The 25,457-nt window shown below is 47.3% G+C and overlaps 1 protein-coding gene across 2 annotated transcripts in view; it reads left to right on the top strand.

Annotated features, from left to right (window-relative positions):
* The first annotated feature begins 291 nt into the window (after positions 1-291).
* Positions 292-25,457, top strand: part of FBXO25 (F-box protein 25) — a 56,909-nt gene continuing 31,743 nt past the window's right edge. For both annotated transcript variants that reach the window (XM_038739837.1, XM_038739838.1), the window contains exons 1-2: positions 292-327; positions 12,841-12,981. In XM_038739837.1, coding sequence (XP_038595765.1) covers positions 12,848-12,981 — 134 coding nt within the window. In that variant the 5' untranslated portion in view covers positions 292-327; positions 12,841-12,847. The remainder of the gene's footprint in view (positions 328-12,840; positions 12,982-25,457) is intronic.

The raw sequence follows: 25,457 nt of genomic DNA on the forward strand, positions 1-25,457 counted from the left end.
CGCCCTTCTGCGCACGCTCCGGAGGGGGGCGGGGCCTCCGGGTAGCAACACGGGCACGCGGCGGCGGCCCCGGCCAATCCGGTGCGCCGGCCGCGGGGGCTGCCGGCCAATCAGCGGCCCGCCTGCGCTGGCGGACGGAGCGCCCTCTACTGCCGCCAATAACAACAGCGCCGCCGTCCGCCCGCCCGCCTGGCTGCCCGCCCTCCTGCCGGTCCGACCTCTGACCTCTGCCCCCCGTGCCCGCCGTGCCCCCCGTGCCCGCCGTGCCCCCCGTGCCCGCTGTGTCCCTCCGTGCTCCCCCGTGCTCCCCGTGCCCGCAGGGCTCAGGTAAGGGCCGCTCCGTGCGGGGGGATGGCTCCCGTCCTTTCCCTTCCCCCTCCCGAACCCCAACACCCCTTCGGGTCCCCCTCCCTAGAACTCCCCCCTGAACCCCAACTTACCCCCCCTCATCTCAGGTAGCCCCCCCTGAAACCTCTTCCTTCTCCCCCCAACTCCAACTTTCCCTCCCATCACCTCGGGTCCCTCTGCCTACAAACTAGACCTCCCCTCTGAACCCCAACTTTCCCCCTTTCATCCCAGGCCTCTCTCCCCAGGACCCAGGACCTCCCCCACCCCCCCCCCACCACTGAACCCCAGCTTTCCCTCCATCACCTCGGGTCCCTCTCCGTAGAACTCCCCCCTGAACCCCAACTTTCCCTCCCTCATCTCAGGTAGCCTCCCTGGAACCTCTTCCTACTCCCCCGAACTCCAACTTTCCCTCCCATCACCTCGGGTCCCTCTCCCTACAACCTAGAACTCCCACCTGAACCTCAGCTTTTCCTCCCTCATCCCAGGCCTCTCTCCCCAGGACCCAGGACCTCCCTCCCCCACCCCTGAACCCCAACTTTTCATCCATCACCTCGGGTCCCACCCCCTAGAACTCCCCCCTGAACCCCAACTTTCCCTCCCTCATCTCAGGTAGCCCCCCTGGAACCTCTTCCTACTCCCCCGACCTCCTACTTTCCCTCCCATCACCTTGGGTCCCTCTCCCTACAACCTAGAACACCCCCCTGATCACCTCGGGTCCCTCTCCCTACAACCTAGAACTCCCCCCGGAACCCCAACTTTCCCTCCCTCATCTCAGGCCTCTCTCCCTAGGACCCAGGAGCTCCCTCCCCCACCCCTGAACCCCAACTTTCCCTCCATCCTCTCGGTTCCCTCTCCCTAGAACCTAGAACTCCCCCCTGAACTCCAGCTTTCCCTTCCTCATCTCAGGTTGCTCCCCTGGAACCTGACTCCCCCCCCGAACCCCAACTTTCCCTCCCTCATCTCAGGCCTCTCTCCTTAGGACCCAGGATCCCCCCCCCCCCCCCCCACTCCCTGAACCCCCACTTTCCCTCCATCACCTCGGGTCCCTCTCCTTAGAACCTCGGACTCTTCCTACTCCCTATGAACCCCCACTTTCCCTCCATCACCTCGGGTCCCTTGCCCTAATAATAATAATAATTGCATTTTTTAAGCGCTTACTATGTGCAAAGCACTATTCTAAGCTCTGGGGAGGTTGCAAGGTGATCAGGTTGTCCCACAGGGGGCTCACAGTCTTAGATGAGGTAACTGAGGCACAGAGAAGTGAAGTGATTTGCCCAAAGTCACACAGCTGACAATTGGCGGAGCCGGGATTTGAATCCATGACCTCTGACTCCAAAGCCCAGGCTCTTTCCACTGAGCCATGCTGCTTCCCTAGAACGCCCCCCCCCCCAACCCCAACTTTCCCTCCGTTATCTCAGGTCTCTCTCCTGGAACCTAGGACTCTTCCTACCTCCCTGAACCCCCACTTTCCCTCCATCCTCCCGGGTCCCTCTCCCTTAAACCAAGGACTTCCCCCCCAGAACCCCAGCCTTCCCTCCATCATCTCGGGTCCCTCTCCCTAGAACCTCGGACTCTTCCTATCCCCCCAAACCCCAACTTTCCCTCCATCACCTCGGGCCCCCCTCCCTAGAACCTAGGACACCCTCCAAACCCCAACTTTCCCTCCTTTATCTCATGTCTCTCTCCTGGAACCTCGGACTCTTCCTATCCCCCCGAACCCCCACTTTCCCTCCAGCACCTCGGGTCCCTCTCCCTAGAACCTTGGACTCCCCCCAAACCCCAACTTTCCCTCCATCACCTCAGCTCTCTCTCCCTAGAACCTCAGACTCTTCCTACCCCCACCCCTGAACTCCCACTTCCCCTCCATCACCTCAGGTCTCTCACCCTAGAACCTAGGACCTGCCCGTGAACCCCAACTTTCCCTCCCTCATCTCAGGTCGCCCCCCTGGAACCTCTTCCTACCCCCCCAACCCTCACTTTCCCTCCATCCTCTCAGGTCCCTCTCCCTAGAACTCCCCCCCTAAGCCCCAACTTTCCCACCCTCATCTCAGGTCCCATCCCTGGAACCTAAGACTCCCCCCCAAACCCCAACTTTCCTTCCACCATCTCAGGCCTGTTTCTCTAGAACCCAGGACCCCCCTCCCCCACCCCCCAAACCCCACCTTTCCCTCCATCACCTCTGGTCCCTCTCCCTAGAACCAAGGACTCCCCCCCGAACCCCAACTTTCCCTCCATCATCTCAGCTCTCTCTCTAGAACCCCAGACTCTTCCCACCCACCCCCTGAACCCCAACTTTACCTCCTTCATCTCAGGCCTCTCTCCCTATAACTCAGGACCCCCCACACCCCAAACCCCAACTTTCCTTCCCTAAGCTCAGGTCCCCCCAGGACCTAAGATTCCTCCCCAAACCCCAACTTTCCCTCCATAACCTCAGGTCTCTCTCCCTGGAACTTAGGACTCTTTCCAGCCCCATCCCACCGAACCCCAACTTTTCCTTCATAACCTCAGCGCTCTCTCTCTAGAACCTAGGACTCCCACTCTCCACCCCCGAACCCCAACTTTCCCTCCATAACCTCAGGTCTCCCTTGAACCTAGGACTCCCTCTCTCTCGTCATCATCATCAATCGTATTTATTGAGCGCTTTCTGTGTGCAGAGGACTGTACTAAGCGCTTGGGAAGTACAAGTTGGCAACATATAGAGACAGTCCCTACCCAATAGTGGGCTCACAGTCTAAAAGGGGGAGACAGAACAAAACCAAACATACTAACAAAATAAAATAAATAGAATAGATATGTACAAGTAAAATAAATAAATAAATAGAGTAATAAATATGTACAAACATATATACATATATACAGGTGCTGTGGGGAAGGGAAGGGGGTAAGATGGGGGGATGGAGAGGGGGATGAGGGGGAGAGGAAGGAAGGAAGTGGCTCAGTCTGGGAAGGCCTCCTGGAGGAGGTGAGCTCTCAGTAGGGCCTTGAAGGGAGGAAGAGAGCGAGCTTGGCGGATGGGCAGAGGGAGGGCATTCCAGGCCCGGGAGATGACGTGGGCCGGGGGTTGATGGCGGGACAGGCGAGAATGAGGTACGGTGAGGAGATTAGCGGCAGAGGAGCGGAGGGTGCGGGCTGGGCTGGAGAAGGAGAGAAGGGAGGTGAGGTAGGAGGGGGCGAGGGGATGGATGGACAGCCTTGAAGCCCAGGGTGAGGAGTTTCTGCCTGATGCGCAGATTGATCGGTAGCCACTGGAGGTTTTTGAGGAGGGGAGTAATATGTCCAGAGCGTTTCTGGACAAAGATAATCCGGGCAGCAGCATGAAGTATGGATTGAAGTGGAGAGAGACACGAGGATGGGAGATCAGAGAGAAGGCTAGTGCAGTAGTCCAGACGGGATAGGATGAGAGCTTGAATGAGCAGGGTAGCGGTTTGGATGGAGAGGAAAGGGCGGATCTTGGCAATGTTGCGGAGCTGAGACCGGCAGGTTTTGGTGACGGCTTGGATGTGAGGGGTGAACGAGAGAGCGGAGTCGAGGATGACACCAAGGTTGCGGGCTTGTGAGACGGGAAGGATGGTAGTGCCGTCAACAGAGATGGGAAAGTCAGGGAGAGGGCAGGGTTTGGGAGTGAAGACAAGGAGTTCAGTCTTGGACATGTTGAGTTTTAGGTGGCGGGCAGACATCCAGATGGAGAGGTCCTGAAGGCAGGAGAAGATGCGAGCCTGGAGAGAGGGGGAGAGAGCAGGGGCAGAGATGTAGATCTGGGTGTCATCAGCGTAGAGATGATGGTTGAAGCCGTGGGAGCGAATGAGGTCACCAAGGGAGTGCATGTAGATCGAGAACAGAAGGGGACCAAGCACTGAACCTTGGGGAACCCCCACAGTAAGGGGATGGGAGGGGGAGGAGGAGCCCGCAAAAGAGACTGAGAATGAACGACTGGAGAGATAAGAGGAGAACCAGGAGAGGACGGAGTCTGTGAAGCCAAGGTCAGATAGCGTGTTGAGGAGAAGGGGGTGGTCCACGGTGTCGAAGGCAGCCGAGAGGTCGAGGAGGATTAGGACAGAGTATGAGCCATTGGATTTGGCAAGCAGGAGGTCATCGGTGACCTTTGAGAGCGCAGTTTCCGTGGAATGTAGGGGACGGAAGCCAGACTGGAGGGGGTCGAGGAGAGAGTTGTTGTTGAGGAATTCTAGGCAGCGCGTGTAGATAACTCGTTCAAGGAGTTTGGAAAGGAATGGTAGGAGGGATACGGGGCGATAACTAGAAGGTGAGGTGGGGTCAAGAGAGGGTTTTTTTAGGATGGGAGAGACAAGGGCATGTTTGAAGGCAGAGGGGAAGGAACCAGTGGAGAGTGAGCGGTTGAAGATGGAAGTTAAGGAGGGGAGAAGGGATGGAGCGAGAGATTTCATGAGATTTCATCTCTCACCCCCCAGAACCCTGACTCTCCCTCCATAACCTCAGATCTCTTCCCGAACCCCAACTCTCCTAGCCTCATATCTCTCCCTTCCCAAACCCAGACCTCCCCCCCGAATCCCATCTCCCCCATCCAACAGTCCATTATTGACCACTTTATCAAATCATCTTTCATTCATTTATTCAATCATGTCTGTTGAGCGCTTACCGTGTGCAAAACACTGTACTAAGCACTTTCTGCCCTTGTTTGCTGTCAGATCAGTCAGTGGTGTTTATTGAGTGTTCATTGTATGCAGAGCACTGTACTAAGCGCTTCGATCTGAGTACGGTACAGGAGAGTAGGTATCAAAGTTCCCAACCTAGAAGGAGCTCAGACTAGAGAGGAGCTTGCTGTGGAAAGGGAACCAACCACTGAAAAACTGAGGACTCTCTCTGTTCGCTGGGGTTCAGAGAAGATCTGCTGGGGGGATTTTACCGCTTGGCATGGTGGCTTCACAAGCAGATGTGTGGGGTAAGCAGGGTGGCCTAGTGCAGAAGGGCAAGTCTTTTAGCCTCCCTGTCTAATAATAATAATAATCATGATGATGGCATTTGTTAAGCACTTACTATGTGCAAAGCACTATTCTAAGCGCTGGGTGGGATACAAGGCGATCAGGTTGTCCAACGTGGGGCTCACAGTCTTAATCCCCGTTTACAGATGAGGGAACTGAGGCTCAGAGAAGTGAATTGACTTGCCCAAGATCACACAGCAGACATAATAATAATAATAATAATAATAATAATGGCGTTTGTTAAGCACTTACTGTGTACAAAGCACTGTTCTAAGCTCCGGGCCTGTTACAGGGTGATCAGGTTGTCCCACGTGGGGCTCACAGTCTTAATCCCCATTTTCCAGATGAGGGAACTGAGGCTCAGAGAAGTGAATTGACTTGCCCAATGTCACACAGCAGACATAATAATAATAATGATGATGGCATTTGTTAAGCACTTACTATGTGCAAAGCACTGTTCTAAGCACTGGGGCGGATACAGGGTGATCAGGTTGTCCCACTTTGGGCTCACAGTCTTAATCCCCATTTTACAGATGAGGGAACTGAGGATCAGAAAAGTGAAGTGACTTGCCCAAGGTCACACAGCAGACATGTGGCGGAACTGGGATTAGAACCCATGACCTTCTGACTCCCAACCCTGGGCTCTTTCCACTGACCCACGCTGCTTCCCAGTTTCCCGTCAAATGGGGATTAAATCCTAAAATCTCCTATTTAAGAATAATCGTTGCATTTGTTAAGTGCTTGCTATTTGCCAGGCACTTACTAAGCGCTGGGGTGGATACAAGAAATCAGGTTGGACGCAGTCCCTGTCTCGCATGGATGGGGCTCACAGCCTTAATCTCCATTTTCCAGATGAGGGAACTGAGGCACAGAGAAGTGACTTGCCCAAGGTCACGCAGCAGACAAGTGGCAGAACGGGAATTAGAACCCACATCCTCTGACTCCGAAGCCCGTGTTCTTTCCACTAATTAATGCTACTTCCCGCCTAGTGTAGTTCTTGGACTGTAGTAAGCGCTTAAGATAATGCAAATAATTAATGTGAATCTTGTCCCTGGCCACCTAGAGCCCCTGGGCCTGTGTGTGTACTTGTGTGTGGTGTTTGTCTTCACACAACTTTTTCTCTGAGCCTCAGTTTCACACCTAAAGTAAGGGAATTTGGGGGTGGATCCTGCGTTGTAGTCATTCAGTTGTACTGCGCTCTTACTGTGTGCAGAGCACTTTGCTAAGCGCTTGGGAGAGCGTGGCTTAGTGTCAGGATCTGGGGCTTGGGAGTCAGAGGACGTGGGTTCTAATGGCAGCTCCGCCACTTGTCTGCTGTGTGACCTTGGGCAAGACGCTTGGCTTCTCTGGGCCTCAGTTACCTCATCTGCAAAATAGGGATTAAAGACTGTGAGCCCCACGTGGTATCTACCCAACAGCGCTTGGCACATAGCGCTTAACAAATCCCGTTGTTATTATTATCATTATTATAGAACAATAAACAGGCACAGTCCCTGCCCACAACGAGCTTACACATGCCGTCCGAGTGGTTGTCTGCTGTGGTCCTCTGGTTTCTGACTGATTCCAAACACTCCAACCAACAAGAACCAGTCATCAGGACTTGACCCCAACTGGTTGCACTGGATTCCGAGCATTATCAAACCAGTCAGGGACTTTGTCCGACCCAATTATCTTCTATCTTCCGTTAGAGAAGCAGCGTGGCTCACTGGAAAGAGCACGGTCTTTGGAGTCAGAGGTCACGGGTTCAGATCCCGGCTCCGCCAATTGCCAGCTGTGTGACTTTGGGCAAGTCACTTCACTACTCTGGGCCTCAGTTCCCTCATCTGGAAAATGGGGTTTAAGATGGTGAGCCCCAAGTTGGACAACCTGATCACCTTGTATCCTCCCCAGTGCTTAGAACTGTATATATATATATATGTTTGTACATATTTATTACTCTATTTATTTATTTATTTATTTTGTACAGATCTATTCTATTTATTTTATTTTGTTAGTATGTTTGGCTTTGTTCTCTGTCTCCCCCTTTTAGACTGTGAGCCCGCTGTTGGGTAGGGACTGTCTCAATATGTTGCCAACTTGTACTTCCCAAGCGCTTAGTACAGTGCTCTGCACATAGTAAGCGCTCAATAAATACGATTGATTGATTGATTGATTAGAACAGTGCTTGGCACGTAGTAAGCGCTTAACAAATGCCATCATCATCATCATCATCAGTCGACAGTACTGTACTAAGCGCCCTGGTGAGGACATTACAGTAGTTTTGGTCGACACGCTCCGTGCCCACCAGTCTTCTCCCCTGTTCCCTCCCTTACTCTGTCCCACCCTGGCTCCTTGCCCATCTCTCCTTGCTAACCCAGCTCCTTCTTTGTCCTTTTCTCTTTGGGCATCGTCGACCCTCACTCTAGTCAGAAGCCCTCCGCTGTCTTAGAGGGTCCCTTCCCAGCCTGACCTCACTCCTTCCTCTTGCAGCCTTCAGCCCTGATTTTCCCCCGACCCATCTGCCTTTTAATAATAATGATAATAATAATAATAATAATAATAATAATAATAATTAATACTAGTATTTTTGAAGTGAAGCACTGGGATAGATAATAATAATAATAATGGCATTTATTAAGCACCCTGTGCAAAGTACTGTTCTAAGCGCTGGGGAGGTTTCAAGGTGATCAGGTTGTCCCACAGGGAGCTCACAGTCTTAATCCCCATTTTACAGGCGAGGTAACTGAGGCACAGAAAATTGAAGTGACTTGCCCAAAGTCACACAGCTGGCAGTCGGCGGAGCCGGGATTTGAACCCATGACCTCTGACTCCAAAGCCCGGGCTCTTTCCACTGAGCCACGCTGCTTCTCTAATAGAAGATAATTGGGTTGGACAAAGTCCCTGTCCCACGCGGGGCTCACAGTCTTAATCCCCATTTTACAGATGAAGGAACTGAGGTCCAGAGATGTGAAGTGATTTGCCCGAGGTCTCACCCAGCAGAAAAGTGGCAGAGCCGGGATTAGAACCCATGATCTCTTGACTTTCAGGCCCACGCTCTATCCATTAGGCCACACTGCTTCCCAATGAGTTTTCTTCTAAAACCACCCCCACACCCCCAACAGTCTAAGCGTACCACTGACCGAAATTGTCTAGCCAAACTTCCATTTCAAAAAGAGAAATTTGGGAAAAGTCAAAAGGACGAGGATGGCAGGGAGGACCAAACCAATTGTAAAATGGCATCGCACGCTATTTGAGAATGATATGATTCACTCATTGATTGTGCCCATTATATTCATGATGTTTACTTTTGTACAAAGCTACCGTGCCTTTATTATTTAGAGTTGGATGTTGTTGCTTTGTGCTTACACTATAATATATGCCCTGTATGCTCATTTTATTTTAAAGACCTATTATTAGTATTATGATCGCTATTTAATAACTGCCAACATGGCCGCTCGCTGGAATGCAGCTATTAAAAAATCAAAACATGTAATCCTTCATTTTAAAGGTTACTGTAAATGTGTTTTGGTCCTCTTGCCCATGTGACTTTTTAGGAAAGTACACAACTATTATTATTATTGTTGTGGGTATTTACTGTATTTCTAAGCCCTTTGTTTAAGTGGATGCCATTTTTGCAGGCACTCTTTGAATTTCCAGCTATCGTCTGCTCTGCAGTGCTCTGCACACAGTAAGTGCTCAATAAATACAATTGATGATGATGATCTGGGGTTCTCCAGACTCCCCATTTCTTGAAAAAGTAATAATAATAATTGTGGCGTTTGTTAAGCTCTTACTGTACTAAGCACTGCGGTGGATGCAAGCAAATCGGGTTGGACATAGTCCCCGTTCCATGTGGAGTTCACAGTCTCATTCCCCGTTTCCCAGATGAGGTCACTGAGGCCCAGAGAAGTGAAGTGACTTGCCCAGGGTCACACCTCAGTCACGTTGTGGAGCCGGGATTAGAACCCATGACCTTTTAACTCCCAAGCCCGTCAGGTATTTGCTAAGCGCTTACTGTACTAAGCACTGTGGTGGATGCAAGCAGATCGGGTTGGACATAGTCCCCGTTCCATGTGGAGTTCACAATCTCATTCCCCATTTCCCAGATGAGGTCACTGAGGCCCAGAGAAGTGAAGTGACTTGCCCAGGGTCATACCTCAGTCACGTTGTGGAGCCGGGATTAGAACCCATGACCTTCTAACTCCCAAGCCCGTCAGGTTCCCCTCCCAGATCTGGCTGAACACTTTTCATCCTTGTTTCCTTTCCCTGAAACCTGGTGGGAGAAAGCAGGGCGGATGGAGTCTGGGCCCTGCGATGAAAAGTAAAAACACAAGCCAAAAAACCAGACCACTCAGAGGGATGGATCGGTTCAAACCAGGCATCCGGACACCCTAGTGGGACGCCCAGGCCGTCCGTGTCCAACAGTTCCTGCTTTTTTCCCCCCCTTCTCCCTGCTGAGAGTTAGCACGAGGCCGGAGGGAAGACGGGGGCCAGTGGTCGTGGGCCAGGGGCCCGCAGGGAGACGGGCCTGACCCCGGTACAGCGAGTAGGTTGGAGTGAGAGGAGCGAATTGTGCGGGTCGGAGCAGGAAATCAGAGTGGTAAGTTAAGGGGGAGCGGTGATTGAGGGCTCTAAAGGCCATGGGAAGGAGTTTCTGTTTGAGGCGGGGGTGGGTGGGCAGCCACTGGAGATTTTTGAGTGAGGAGGTGGGAGCTGAACGTTTTCCTGGCGTTTGCTTTTTTAGCACAGCGAGAGCGCTGTCAAGTCAAGCTAGCTCTCTCCCTCCTTTCAAAGCCCTACTGACAGCTCACCTCCTCCAGAAGGCCTTCCCAGACTAAGCCCCCTCCTTCCTTCCCCTCCCCATCCCCCCCCGCCTTACCTCCTTCCCCTCCCCACAGCACCTGTATATATGTATATATGTAAGGAGAAGCAGCGTGGCTCAGTGGAAAGAGCCCGGGCTTTGGAATCAGAGGTCATGGGTTCAGATCCCGGCTCCACCACTCGTCAGCTGGGTGACTGGGCAAGTCACTTCTCTGGGCCTCAGTTACCTCATCTGTGAAATGGGGATGAAGACTGTGAGCCCCCCGTGGGACCTCCTGATCACCTTGTAACCTCCCTAGCGCTTAGAACAGTGCTTTGCACATAGTAAGTGCTTAATAAATGCTATTATTATTATTATTGTATATGCTTGTACATATTACTCTAGTTTACTTGTACATATTTATTCTATTTATTTTATTTTGTTAATATGTTTTGTTTTGTTGTCTGTCTCCCCCTTCTAGACTGTGAGCCCACTGTTGGGTAGGGACCGTCTCTATATGTTGCCAACTTGTACTTCCCAAGCACTTAATACAGTGCTCTGCACACAGTAAGCACTCAATAAATAAGATTGAATGAATGAATGAAAGTCGATTGGAAGTGCGATATTAAAGTTATTAAAGTGCACTTCAGTTGGAGATGCCTCGAAGGAGAGAAGAACATTTCCCCCTCCTTCCGCCTTTGTGGCCCTCACAAGCCGAGCAGAGTGATTCCACGTGTCTGATCAATCAATCAATCAATCGTATTTATTGAGCGCTTACTGTGTGCAGAGCACTGTACTAAGCGCTTGGGAAGTACAAGTTGGCAACATATAGAGACAGTCCCTACCCAACAGTGGGCTCACATTTATTAGCCACTTGCTCTGCTCAGCTCTAGAGCAGTCAGCCCATCAAACCCTTATCAAAAGCCCATCACCTCCAAGAGGTCTTCCCCCTACTAATCCCTCATTTTCTCTGTTCCCATTCCCTTCTGCATCACCCTTGCGCTTGGATTTGTACCATTTTTTCACCCCTCCCTCAGTCCCACAGCACTTACGTACATAGCTATAATTTATTTATATTAATGTCTGTCTCCCCCTCTAAACTGTCAGCTCGTTGTGGTCAGGGAACGTGTCTACCAACTGTTGTATCGTACTCTCCCACGCACTTAGTACAGTGTTCTGTACACAATAAGAGCTTAATAGACTTTACACTTACACTTTACACTTAGACTTTACACTTAGACTTTAGACTTAATAATAGTCATTTAGACTGTGAGCCCACTGTTGGGTAGGGACTGTCTCTATATGTTGCCAACTTGTACTTCCCAAGCGCTTAGTACAGTGCTCTGCACACAGTAAGCGCTCAGTAAATACGATTGATTGATTAATAAATACAATTGATTTAGGCACCGGAATGGGTTTTTTTCAGCTTACGGTGGAATCACAGTACACGTGAGTGCCTAAAAAGGCCTTGTGAGGATTGAAGATCAGTGTAAAGTAAGATAAATCTGTGGTTAGTGTCAGTTATTTTTAAAAGTGATTGTATCCATCACAGGTTTTAAAAGAAGCCTGTGTGCACAAAGTATTAGTCAGGGGCATTATATGTGGAAGAGGTGATAGCATTTTCTCTTCACGCAAGACACACGCCAGTTTAGAATAATCCAAGTGAAAGCTTTTTTATGAGAAATAGGCATTTTAGGGCGTTGTTATCTTTCCAGCGCCTGTCCAGACAGCTTGCTGTCCAAAGGTCTCGGGTGGCCAAAGAAGTTTGGGGTATATCAATCAATCAATCATATTTATTGAGCACTTACTGTGTGCAGAACACTGTACTAAGTGCTTGGGAAGTACAAGTTGGCAACATATAGAGACGGTCCCTACCCAACAGTGGGCTTACAGTCTAGAAGGGGGTTACAGAGACCAAAACGTATTAACAAAATAAAATAAATAGAATAAATATGTACAAATAAAAATATCTGTGGGGAAGTAGCCGTGGCTTTGGATTTCCAGGCCGGGCAAGCCCATCCCAGCTGGTTGGGAAGCCTGCTCCCGTGGCCTTTGATCCCTGCTTTCACACTCGATCCGATCCCAAACTCAAGTGTCATCAGAGCCCTGAGGTGTTGTGGGAGGAGGGGGTTGTAATAACCACCTCTGAGAGGACTCATTTCTCTAAACTCCGAACTTGTGTGTGTACAATCGTTGTTCCTCGGTGACTTTGGCAAAATATAGCCCATAGCAGTAATTAGCAATAACCCATAGTGACTCACATGTGAGTAAAACATAGCTCTGTAGAAAACTGACATCACTGGTCGTGAGTTCGGTTTGACTCAAATTTAAGGAAAACACGCCTTAGGTGACTCAAGGACTGGCCCTTTTGTGGTGAAATGTACAGAGCGAATATCTCTGGTGTGTTTTCCCCAATTGTCTTTTGAAACATTGTAAACTTGAAGTGTATCATGCTAAGTGATCGTGGGGGAATTATCATGCAGAGAATTATCGGATTATGTGTTGTTGCATTGTACTCTCCCAAGCGCTAAGTATAGCGCTTTGCACACAGTAAGGACTCAATAGCTTCGATTGAATGAATGAATGAAGTGATCATTGCTGTGGAAAAAAAAATCCGTTTCTCTAAAATCATCCATCTTCCACGATTTGAAGTGGTGTATTGTCTAGGTTCCTTGGAATTTTAAATGCACAGAGACCGGTAGGTGAAGATTGAACTACATGTACCAACTGACCCAAGTCATCTATTTTTCTTAGGAAAACTATGCCATTTTTGGGTCAGGACTGGCGATCACCTGGTTGGAGGTGGATTAAAACCGAAGATGGTTGGAAAAGATGTGAATCCTGCAGGCAAGAAGTCGAGAGCGAAAACCAGTGTAGCAACCTCAGTCACAATCTGTAAGTTTTTCCATGGGGAATAAGAAGTCGATTTAACTGCGATGCTATATCATTTCATTCGGGGCTCAACAAACATTGTCTTAGTTGAGCATGATAATTGTCATGTTCTCTTATATGTGTGTCATCTTTGGTTTATCCGTTTGTGTTTGGCTGAAGTTTTAGCCCCAAACCTCTCTTATTCCCGCTTCTCTGTACGTTAATTATTCGGAGTACTATCTTATTTGTTTGCCTCGACTTTCCCATTCCTCACTGATTACTGAATTTGTTGAACACTGATTTGATCTGAAATTGAAGATTTCCGGAACCCTCCTCGTGTTTTCCAGATCACTGCTTAGAAGAAATGCTAAAAATGTGGGAACACTCAAGAGGTTTCTTGATAGGTATGCTAGTAGTGGTTTGCATCAGGTTCCATGAGAATAAACGAATGATTAATAGTTTCTATATAGCACAGTGGGGTCAGTTCAAGACCTAAGAGAACATCTTGCTTTCAAAATAATTCAGGTTGCCAAAGGAGGAAGTTTTCTGGGAGATGCTTTGTATTCTTTCTCAGCGCTTAGTATGGAGCTGTGTATACAGTAAGTGGTTAATAAATACTACTACTATCTAGTGATTGGAGTCATTCTTCTTTGCCCGGGCGATTGTGTAAATAATGTTTGATGCCGATGGAAGAGAAATAACTTATTGTGAAGCCTTATTTGCCTCATGGCAAAGAAAAGTAATAGCACTCAGAATTTTCATGCACCTTCGACTGTGATTAGCATGTGTGATAATAATAATAATAATAACAACGGCATTTGTTAAGCACTTACTATGTGCAAAGCACTGTTCAAAGTGCTGGGGAGGATACACGATGATCAGGTTCCCCCACTTGGGACTCACAGTCTTAATCCCCATTTCACAGATGAGGCCCAGAGAAGTTAAGTGACTTGCCCAAAGTCACACAGCTGACAAGTGGCGGAGCCGGGATTTGAACCCATGACCAACATAAAGTGGTGTTACATTTGCCCACAATTCTTCTGAGGAGGTAGAGCCGATAGGATAAGACCCCATTTCTGAGTCAGAGAACTGAGGGACGGGTTAAGGGATTTGCCTAGATCCATCTGTAAATTGGGTTTGGAGCCCAGGTCTCCTGAACTGTAATTATTTCCTTTTACCTCAAATCTTATTGCTTAAAACGAAAGCAAGAAAAACATACTCAAGCATTAGCTGTCGGGCCAGTGCCAAAATGGAATCTCAAACTAAAAAAAAAGAAAAGAAAAAATTTTAATTTTCTACTTTTGGTTCTTATTTCCCCCAGTTTGGGGAGGCTTCACGGACCAAAGTAACGTTTTCTGATAATAATAATAATAATAATAATGATAATGCTGGTATTTGTTAAGTGCTTACTATGTGCAAAGCACTGTTCTAAGCGCTGGGGGGAACACAAGGAGATGAGGTTGTCCCATGTGGGGCTCACAGTCTTAATCCCCATTTTACAGATGAGGGAACTGAGGCACAGAGAAGTGAAGTGACTTGCCCAAGGTCACACAGCAGACATGTGGGGGAGGTGGGATTCGAACCCATGACCTCTGCCTCCCAAGCCCGCGCTCTTTGCACTGAGCCACGCTGCTTCTGATAGTTCCGTTGTCCTCAACCAAGCATCTGGAACAGGCGTCCCACAGGCTCCGTTTAATAATACTAACAATAGTGTTGGCATTTATTAAGTGCTTACTATGTGCAAAGCACTGTTCTAATATTTCGAATTAGAACATTTCTAACGTTCCTCCAAAACGCGGATGGATCGCGAACCATCGGACTGTGGGATATCCTTGTCCCCATCGACTAAATGTCATTTGTTAGTTTCCTCCGTCCAGGCCCGACCGAGGATCAGACGCTTAGCGATTCTCGCTTTCCCCTCCAGTCTTTCTGGACTTTGAGCCTTGGGAAACCCAGGCATCCTTTAATCAGTCGATGGTCCTGGGTGCAGAGCACTGTACTAAACGCTTGGGAGAGCACGGTGACGCATTGGTAGACACTTTCCCTGCCCACAACGAACTCTCAGCTTAAGCTCCTTGTGGGCGGGGAACATGTCTCGGGCTTCTCTTCTAATTTCCTCAGTGCTTAATCCTGAGTTCTACCTCCTACTGGTTCTACTTTCCTCAATGCTTGGAGAAGCAGCGTGGCTCAGCGGAAAGAGCCCGGGCTTGGGAGTCAGAGGTCACGGGTTCGAATCCCGGCTCCGCCACTTGTCTGCTGTGTGACCTTGGGAAAGTCACTTAACTTCTCTGAGCCTCAGTTCCCTCCTCGGTTAATACAGTCGTATTTATTGAGCGCTTACCGTGTGCAGAGCACTGTACTAAGCGCTTGGGAAGTACAAGTTGGCAACATATAGAGATGGTCCCTACCCAACAACGGGCTCCCAGTCTAGAAGGGGGAGACAGACAACAAAACAAAACATGTGGACGGGTGTCAAGTCATCACAACAAATAGAATTAAGGCTAAATGCACACCACTTGTGCCACTTGTCTGCTGCGTGACCTTGGGCAAATCACATCATTTATAATAATAATAATAATAATAATGACGGCATTTATTAAGCACTTACTATGTGCAAAGCACTGTTCTAAGCACTGGGGAGGTTACAAGGAGATCAGGTTGTCCCACGGGGGGCTCACAGTCTTAATCCCCATTTTACAGATGAGGTCACTGAGGCACAGAGAAGTGAAGTGACTTGTCCAAAGTCACACAGCTGACAATTGGCAGAGCCGGGATTCGATCCCATGACCCCTGATTCCAAAGCCCGTGCTCTCTCCACTGAGCCACGCTGAAATGGGGATTAAGGCTGTGAGCCCCACGCGGGACAACCTGATCACCTTGTATCCCTCCCCCCAGTGCTTAGAACAGTGCTTTGCACATAGTAAGCGCTAAACAAATGCCATCATTATTATTAGTAGTAGTACGGTGCATTGCACCCAGTGGGCACTCAATATACTTTTTCTCCCACTGCTAGACCCGCACCCAGCCCCCCAACTCCTGGACCCTGCCTTCCATCCCAACATTCTTTTCTCTAATAATAATGATGGTATTTGTTAAGTGCTTACTATGTGCAAAGCACTGTTCTAAGCGCTGCGGAGGATACAAGGTGATCAGGCTGTCCCACGGGGGGCTCACAGTCTTCATTCTCATTTTACCGATGAGGTAACTGAAGCCCAGAGAATAATAATAATAATAAAGATGGCATTTATTAAGCGCTTACTATGTGCAAAGCACTGTTCTAAGCGCTGGGGAGGTTACAAGGAGATCAGGTTGTCCCACGCGGGGCTCACAATCTTCATCCGCATTTTACAGATGAGGTCACTGAGGCCCAGAGAAGTGAAGTGACTTGCCCAAAGTCATACAGCTGACAGTTGGCAGAGGCGGGATTCGAACCCATGACCCCTGACTCCAAAGCCCAGGCTCTTTCCACTTCTTTAACTAGGGACTCTCATGGTTCCTGCTCAAGCCTTTCTTTTTTATGGTATTTAAGTGTTTACTGTGTGCCAGGCACTGTTCTAAGTTCCGCCTCATTAAGTTGGGCTTAGTCCCTGTCGTACCTGGGGCTCACGGTCTTAATCCCCATTTTCCAGATGAGGTAGCTGAGGCCCGGAGAAGTGAAGTGGCTTGCCCAAGGTCACACAGCAGAGAAGTGGAGAAGTCGGGATTCGAACCCTGAAGCAGCGCGAAGCGGGGTGGCTTAGTGAGAAGCAGTGTGGCTCAGTGGAAAGAGCCGGGGCTTGGGAGTCAGAGGTCGTGGGTTCTAATCCCGACTCCGCCACCTGTCAGCGGGGTGACTTTGGGCAAGTCACTTCACTTCTCTGGGCCTCAGTTACTTCATCTGTCAAATGGGGATAAAGACTGTGAGCCCCACGTGGGACAACCTGATTGCCTTGTATCTACCCCAGTGCTTAGAAAAGTGCTTGGCACATAGTAAGCACTTTAACAAACACCATCATTAATTACTTAATTAACCCAGGTCCTTGCAACTCCAGTGCCTGTGGTTGTTAATCAATCGTATTTATTGAACACTCCCCGGATGCAGAGCACTGTAGAAAGTACAGTGTACAAACACCGTAACGGAGTTGATAGACTTGTTCCCACATGCCAGCTGGGTGAATTTGGGCATGTCACTTTGCTGCCCTGTGCCTCAGTTTCCTCATCTCTAAAATGGGGATTCAATACCCGATCTCCCTCTTACTTAGACCGTGAGTCTCGTATGGGGCCAGGAACCCGATTATTCTGTATCTATCCCAGTGCTTACTACAGTGCTTTAGCACAAAGTAAGTGCTGAACACGTACCTCAGTCGTCGTTCGGAACTGTCATCTACATACGCTGTCATACACTGCCACTCGACTGATGGACCGAGCGCTCTTGGAAAACTCTTCTCAGCCTTTAAAACGCGTCAATGATAGCGGGATGTTTCCCTCTCTGTGCGGTCACTTGGCAAACCTGGGCATTACTCTTATACTCTTTCCCAAAGAAATCAATTTCTCATTCCCTAATACATTCTGTTGAATCTCATCCGTTTTCTAGACTTAATTGTGGTTAAATATTTTTAGCAGAGGCAGGCTTGTTTTTACACTTGATCTTTGAAGTTTACTGGAGAGAGCCTCCCTTCCCCGCAGCACCTGTATATATGTTTGTACATATTTATTACTCTATTTATTTTACTTGTACATATCTATTCTATTTATTTTATTTTGTTAATATGTTTGGTTTTGTTCTCCGTCTCCCCCTTCTAGACTGCGAGCCCGCTGTTGGGTAGGGACCGTCTCTATATGTTGCCAACTTGTACTTCCCAAGCGCTTAGTACAGTGCTCTGCACACAGTAAGCGCTCAATAAATACGATTGATTGATTGATTGATTCGTGGTAGTGGACCTCGTCATCATCATCATCATCATCAATCGTATTTATTGAGCACTTACTATGTGCAGAGCACTGTACTAAGCGCTTGGGAAGTACAAATTGGCAACATATAGAGACAGTCCCTACCCAGCAGTGGGTTCACAGTCTAAAAGGGGGAGACAGAGACCAAACATACTAACAAAATAAAATAAATAGAATAGATATGTACAAATAAATTAAATAAATAAATAGAGTAAAAAAAAATGTACAAACATATATACATATATACAGGTTCCCAGTTGATTATAGTAACCTTGCATATTAGATTGGATTGAGAAGCGAGCATGTGAATATGCCGCTTGGGGATTATATAATAGCGTGCTATAGCATTTACTGGTTGTTTTCTGATCATCGATCAGCAACTTCAAATATCAAAAACTGTTGTCAAAGCAGGAGCTGTTAACTTGCTTCAGCATTTTATGTATGGGGTTCACTCGTGTTAAAAAACCTTAAGATGTTTTTGAAGGCCGTAGGATTTCCAACAGTTGCTCATAGGAGAAAAAATAGTACATTCAAAGGTATTTTAACTTAACAGGAGACATTTTAAATCTCGGATCCATTTAATAAAAGGAACTGGTTGAAGTGATTACGAGAGGTAGTGAATTCGTTCATTCGTTCAAGTATATGTAAAAGTTAAGGAGGGAAGGGAATCTAGTTTACTTGGAAATCATTTATAATCCCACAGTTTTGCTTTTTTGTTTCACAAAGGATAACATTGATTTATAATTTGATTTTTCCCGAGTCCGATCCCAGGGAAAAGCTTCTTTACTGAGAATTGTCCGAGAATTGTTCTTCCATCCATTTCTTCCCTTGCCAACCCCAGTAATTCTGTTTAGGAAATTTAAATAAAAATGGCTTCACATTATGGTTGAAGTGTAAGTGCCCTGAGCAATTTCTCGGGCACCGAAGGCAGAGCGCTGGAGAGTTATATTGTCCTCAGAGCTGGAGCCATTACCTTTCTGGAAGAAATATATTTCCATGGGAATCAAAATACATTAAAAAAAGGAAGTGAGAAGCAGCGTGGCTCAGTGGAAAGAGCCCGGGCTTTGGCGTCAGAGGTCATGGGTTCAAATTCTGGCTCCACCAATTGACAGTTGTGTGACTTTGGGCAAGTCACTTCACTTCTCTGGGCCTCAGTTCCCTCATCTGTAAAATGGGGATGAAGACTGTGAGCCCCCCGTGGGACAACCCGATCACCTTGTAACCTCTCCAGCGCTTGGAACAGTGCTTTGCACATAGTAAGCGCTTAATAAATGCTATCCTTATTATTATAAGTGCAGATGTGTCATCTGCACTTACCAAATTATTAGCTGACAGAGAAGCAGCATGGCCTAGGGGAAAGAACACAGGCCTGAGAGTCAGAGGACCTGGGTTCTAATTCCGGCTCCGTCACTTCCCTGCCGTGTGACTTTAAGCAAGTCACTTGCTTGCTCTGTGCCTCAGTTTCCTCATCTGTCAAACGGGGGTTTAATGTCTGTTCTCCTTCCTACGTATACTGTGAGGCCTGTGTGGAACGGGGGCTGTGTCTGACCAGGTTATTTTATATGGAGTTCAACGCTTAGTACAGTGGTTGGCACATTAAAAAGCGCTCAACAAATGCCACAGTTTATTATTTCCATTGTTGCCGGAGCAGAGAAATATCTTTTTAATGAGGAGTTCTTAGGCAGAAGCACTAGAGGGCAATACTGTTTCTGCATGAATAATAGCCTTTTTCAAGGTCGAATAGAAACACAATTATGCCAGATATTAATTGAACATTTAGATGGGTTCATGTGTTTTTTAGTCAACAAATTCCACCATTTGCCCAAGACGGATGAATGCCCAACCGAAATCCATTTAGCAGAAGTATAGTGGTTAGGTTTACCTAGTGCTGTCCCAGTTTACATTTTTAGAAAAGTCGGTGTAGTGACGATTCACTGAACAGTCAAATAATAAAAATATACATTTGGGGGGGGAATTAGGCGTCCCTCAAAGTTAGATGTTTTCACATATTTATTTTATTTTGTTAATATGTTTTGTTTTGTTGTCTGTCTCCCCCTTCTAGACTGTGAGCCCGCTGTTGGGTAGGGACTGTCCCTATGTGTTGCCAGCATCCCAAGCGCTTAGTACAGTGCTGTGCGCACAGTAAGCACTCAATAAATACGATTGAATGAATGAATGAGTGTTTTCCCTTCAATCCATTCTCTTTTAGCAACTTTCCTGGAAGTCACTCTAGAGCTCAGGGCCAGGAAGTGACCATCAGGTCTAGAATACTGAGTTGATATTCCTCAGTAATAAGAATTGAGATAGGTGCTATAGTTTGAACAAAATAATGCATCTCTGCCAACCGTGTTACCATCCATAAGCCTAGAGGACTGACATCTGCCAAGCGCTTACTACAACGCTCTGCACATAAGTGCTCAGTAAATACGATTGACTGACAATAATAATAACGAATTATGGTACTTGTTCAGCCCTTACTATATGCCAAGCACCGTTCTAATCACTGGGGTAGTTACAGGGTAATCAGGTTGGTCATGGGGCTCACACTCTTAATCCCCATTTTCCAGATGAGGTCACCGAGGGCCAGAGAAGGGAAGTAACTTGCCCAAGGTCACCCAGCAGCCATGTGGCGGAGCCGGAATTAGAACCCATGACCTGCCGATTCCTCGGCCCGTGCTCTATCCGCTAAGCCACGCTGTTTCTCAGTGACGATGATGCTGATGGACTGGTGGGTGCCAATGTGGCTGACAAAGGTGCAGTGTCCCTCCCAAATAGTAATGGCTCAGTAAGTACCGTGGATTGATTGATGGGAGGAACACGGATGTTTTATCCCCATCTCTTTCTCATTCTGTACTTGAGAACGTAGCCGGGATTAAGCCCGAGAAGCAGTGTGGTTTAATCATCATCATCATCAATCGTATTTATTGAGCGCTTACTATGTGCAGAGCACTGTACTAAGCGCTTGGGAAGTACAAATTGGCAACATATAGAGACAGTCCCTACCCAAAAGTGGGCTCACAGTCTAAAAATGGGTTTAATGGGTAGAGCTCGGGGCTGGGAGTCAAAAGGTCCACAGTTCTAATCCCGGCTCTGCCACTCGGCTGCTGCGTGACCCTGGGCAAGTCGCTTCACTTCTCTGGGCCTCAATTACCTCATCTGTAAAATGGGAAATAAGACCGTGAGCCCCAGGCAGGAGAGAGACTGTGGCCAACCTGACTTCAGTCAATCGTATTCGCTTATATCTACCCCAACGCTTAGTACAGTGCCTGGCAAGTCCATCGTATTTGCTTGTATCTACCCCAATGCTTAGTACAGTGCCTGGCACTTTTAGACTGTGAGTCCACTGTTGGGTAGGGACTGTCTCTATGTGTTGCCAACTTGTACTTCCCAAGCGCTTAGTATAGTGCTCTGCACACAGTAAGCGCTCAATAAGTATGATTGATGGATTGATTGATTGGCATAGAGTAAGCACTTAACAGACTATAAAAAAAGCTTCCCTTCTATAATAATCGTAATGATGGTATTTGTTAAGCGCTTGCTATGTGTAAAGCCCTGAACTGAGGCTGTGCAGTGCATTCATTCCTCCATTCATTCAGTCGTATTTATTGAGCACTTACTGTGTGCAGAGCACTGTACTAAGCGCTTGGGAAGTCCAAGTTGGCAACATATAGAGACGGTCCCGACCCAACAGCGGGCTCGCGGTCTAGAAGGGGGAGGCAGACAACAAAACAAAACATATTAACAGAATAGAATAAAGAGAATAAATATGTACATGTAAAATAGAGTAATAAATATGTACAGACATATATACATATATACAGGTGCTGTGGGGAGGGGAGGGGGAGCAGGGGGAGAGGAAGGAGGGCGAGTGCATTGATGAGGCTTTGTTTGATTCCTTTAGACTTGAGGCTTTTAGACTGTGAGCCCACTGTTGGGTAGGGACTGTCTCTATGTGTTGTCAACTTGTACTTCCCAAATGCTTAGTACAGTGCTCTGCACACAGTAAGCGCTCAATAAATGCGATTGATTGATTGATTGATTGATTGATTGATTCATGGTTTGGAGCTCTTAGGTCTCCCAGAGTCATTCACATTAAAATGGTTCTGGTGTTTTCTTCTGGAGGTAACCTTAATCTTGGGGTACAGCCTTAATCTTGAGGTGCAGGCCTCTAGTAGGGCAGCTTGGATGCCTTTGTGAAATTCCTTGCCTGCGCCTTCATTCTCTAAGTTTGCTTTTCAGCAGCCCGGGTGCTTGGGTTCCACTCGGCGATTAACGTTGGCCTCACCGTTGGTGAGAGGTGGGAATCTATCAGACGTCGGTCACCTTACCCACCTACAACAATAATGGCAACATTCTCTGGTCTTAGTGTTGGAGGGTGATATTGGTGTAAAATGCCGTTCATCTAGTCTGTAAAAATCCGAGGTGCTGCTTCTTATCAAAAGAAATAGCTTTATAGGACAACAGTGTGACCGAATTATCACCGTGTAAGAATGAGCTAGTTTCGTGTCTTTGTTTTTTCCTCAGCTTAAAATGAAGCCAGTAAAAAGTGATTTTTTTCAAGGAGTTCCAAACAAATTTGAACTTCTGCTCTGCTTAATCCTGTCTTTGCCCATTGCTATTCTCCCTGACCTTGGCAAGTCACTTAACTAGTTAGCTGTACATTAAAATGGGGATAAATATTATTTCCCAGCGTAAGCTGGTGGAGACTCAGAGTTGGGAGTCACGAAGACTGGGTTCTAGTCCCAGCTCAATAATTATGTCATAGTCATTTAGTTTCACACCGCAGGAGTGCCGGGAGGATTAATGAGTTTGAATTGGCCCTATCATGAATAACATGGAAATTCAAGCACACGGCACTGGAGAGTCGGAGAAAGTTGCTTTTGTTTTTCTCTGGATAAAGTCTTCTGTTGGGGAATGACAGAGGAGGCTCAATTTGGAGACTCCAGGACAGAGAATCAATCGATCAATCAGTGGTATGTTTGTACATATTTATTACTCTATTTATTTATTTATTTATTTTGCTTGTACATATCTATTCTATTTATTTTATTTTGTTAGTATGTTTGGTTTTGTTCTCTGTCTCCCCCTTTTAGACTGTGAGCCCACTGTTGGGTAGGGACTGTCTCTATATGTTGCCGACTTGTACTTCCCAAGCACTTAGTACAGTGCTGTGCACACAGTAAGCACTCAATAAATACGATTGATGATGATGATGATGATGGTAATAGAGCACTGGTCTGGGAATCAGAAGGTCACGGGTTGTAGAACCGGCTCCGCAACTTGTCTGCTGTGTGACCTTGGACAAGTCACCGCACTTCTCTGTGTCTGTTACCTCATCTGTAAAATGGGGACTGAGATTGTGAGCCCCTCGTGGGACAGGGACTGTGTCCACCCCGATTTACTTGTATCCTAGTACAGTGCCTGACATAAAGTAAGCGCTTAGCAAATACCACAATTATTATTATTATTATTATTATTATTATTTATTGAGCGCATACTGTGTGCAGAGCACTGCACTAAGTACTTGAGAGTACACAATAAAAATAGGGGTTAGACACCTTCTCTGCCCACAACAAGCTTCCAGTCGAGAGACCTGCATGGGCAGATTGATTATAGAGAAAGTTGCCTGTGTATTTACTCTCTTTTGGTCCTTGAACGCTCACTATATTTCCTTATCTTCATATCCAGCAAAATCGGCCGTTTGGATTCAAAAATTGTTGGTCAGAACATTGAGATCAGGTCACTTTTGCTTCACCTTTCGGAAAGCTTGTCCTCTAGACTGTAAGCTTGCTGTGGGCACAGAATGTGACTACCAAATGTTCATTCATTCATTCATTCAGTCGTATTTATTGAGCGCTTACTGTGCGCAGAGCACTGTACTAAGCGCTTGGGAAGTACAAATCGACAACGTATTGGGACGGTCCCTACCCAACAGCGGGTTCACAGTCTAGAACTGTGATGCAGTCATACAACTGTTGTGTTCATTCATTGTCGTATTTATTGAGCGCTTACTGTGTGCAGAGCACTGTACTAAGCGCTTGGGAAGTACAAGTTGGCAACATATAGAGATGGTCCCTACCCAACAGCGGGTGTCGTATGTATTCTCCCAAGTGCTGAGGAAGCACTCTATAAATGCAATTGATTGATTGATTCCAAAGTCAGTTGGACTTTCTGACTAGATCTTGAAGTGTTTGGAATCGGTATTCAATTGAAATGTGCCGATGCTTTTCCTCGACCAGGTTAGGCAGGAGTTGAATCTGTTAATTAATTATCGCTCATTCAATTGTATTTATTGAGCGCTTACTGTGTTTTCTGATTCCCAAACCTTGATCTCCATTCTTCCCGACAGCAGCCCCCTCCTTCCGCCAACAAAATCGGCATTCGTTTGTCAACTGTAGCAATAAGGCTTACCGTAGCTATTTGCTCCTTCCCATTGTTTGCCTCATGTTTGCAATTATTTCCTTTCTTTCACCAGCAGTGAGTTTTAATCATAGTAATAATAGTTGTGGTGATAATAATAATAATAATAATGATAATGATATTAAGCGCTTACTATGTGCAAAGCGCTGTTCTAAGCGCTGGGGAGATACAAAGTGATCAGGTTGTCCCACGTGGGGCTCACAGTCCTAATCCCCATTTTACAGATGAGGGAACTGAGGCACAGAGAAGTGAAATGACTTGCCCGAGATCACACAGCAGACAAGTGGCAGAGTCGGGGTTAGAACCCGGGTCGTTCTGGTTCCCAGGCCCACGCCCTATCCACTAAGCCACGCTATTTCTCGACCTTAAATAATAATAATAATAATAATAATGATGGCATTTATTAAGTGCTTACTATGTGCAAAGCACTGTTCTAAGCACTGGGGAGATACAAGGTGATCAGGTTGTCCCATGTGGGGCTCACAGTCGTAATCCCCATTTTACAGATGAGGGAACTGAGGCACAGAGAAGTGAAGTGACTTACCCAAAGTCACACAGCTGACAATTGGCAGAGCCGGGATTTGAACCCATGACCTTTGACTCCAAATAATAATAATAATAATAATGGCATTTGTTAAGCGCTTACTATGTGCAAAGCACTGTTCTAAGTGCTGGGGGGATACAAGGTGAAGGATACAAGGATCCAAAGCCCGTGCTCTTTCCACTGAGCCTCGCTGCTTCTCTGAGTGGCACTTACTATGTGCCAGGCACTGTACCAATGTGGCAGAGGCAGGATTAGAATCCATGACCTTCTGATTCCCAGGCCCGTGCTCTTCCCACTCTGCCATAGTATCCTCAGTCCTGTTCCTTCAAACAGCCAGGCAGGGTCACAAAGCAGGATGGGAGCTACACTCATTCATCCATTCAATCGTATTTGTTGAGCACTTAATGTGTGCAAAGCACCGTACTAAGTGCTTGGGAGAGTACAGTATTCATTCATTCATTCAATCGTATTTATTGAGCGCTTACTGTGTGCAGAGCACTGGACTAAGTGCTTGGGAAGTACAAGTTGGCAACATATAGAGATGTTCCCTACCCAACAGAGGGCTTACAGTCTAGAAGGGGGAGACAGAGAACAAAACAAAACATAT

The sequence above is a fragment of the Tachyglossus aculeatus genome, chromosome X1 (assembly GCF_015852505.1).
Source record: "Tachyglossus aculeatus isolate mTacAcu1 chromosome X1, mTacAcu1.pri, whole genome shotgun sequence".
Taxonomy (NCBI): Eukaryota; Metazoa; Chordata; class Mammalia; order Monotremata; family Tachyglossidae; genus Tachyglossus; species Tachyglossus aculeatus.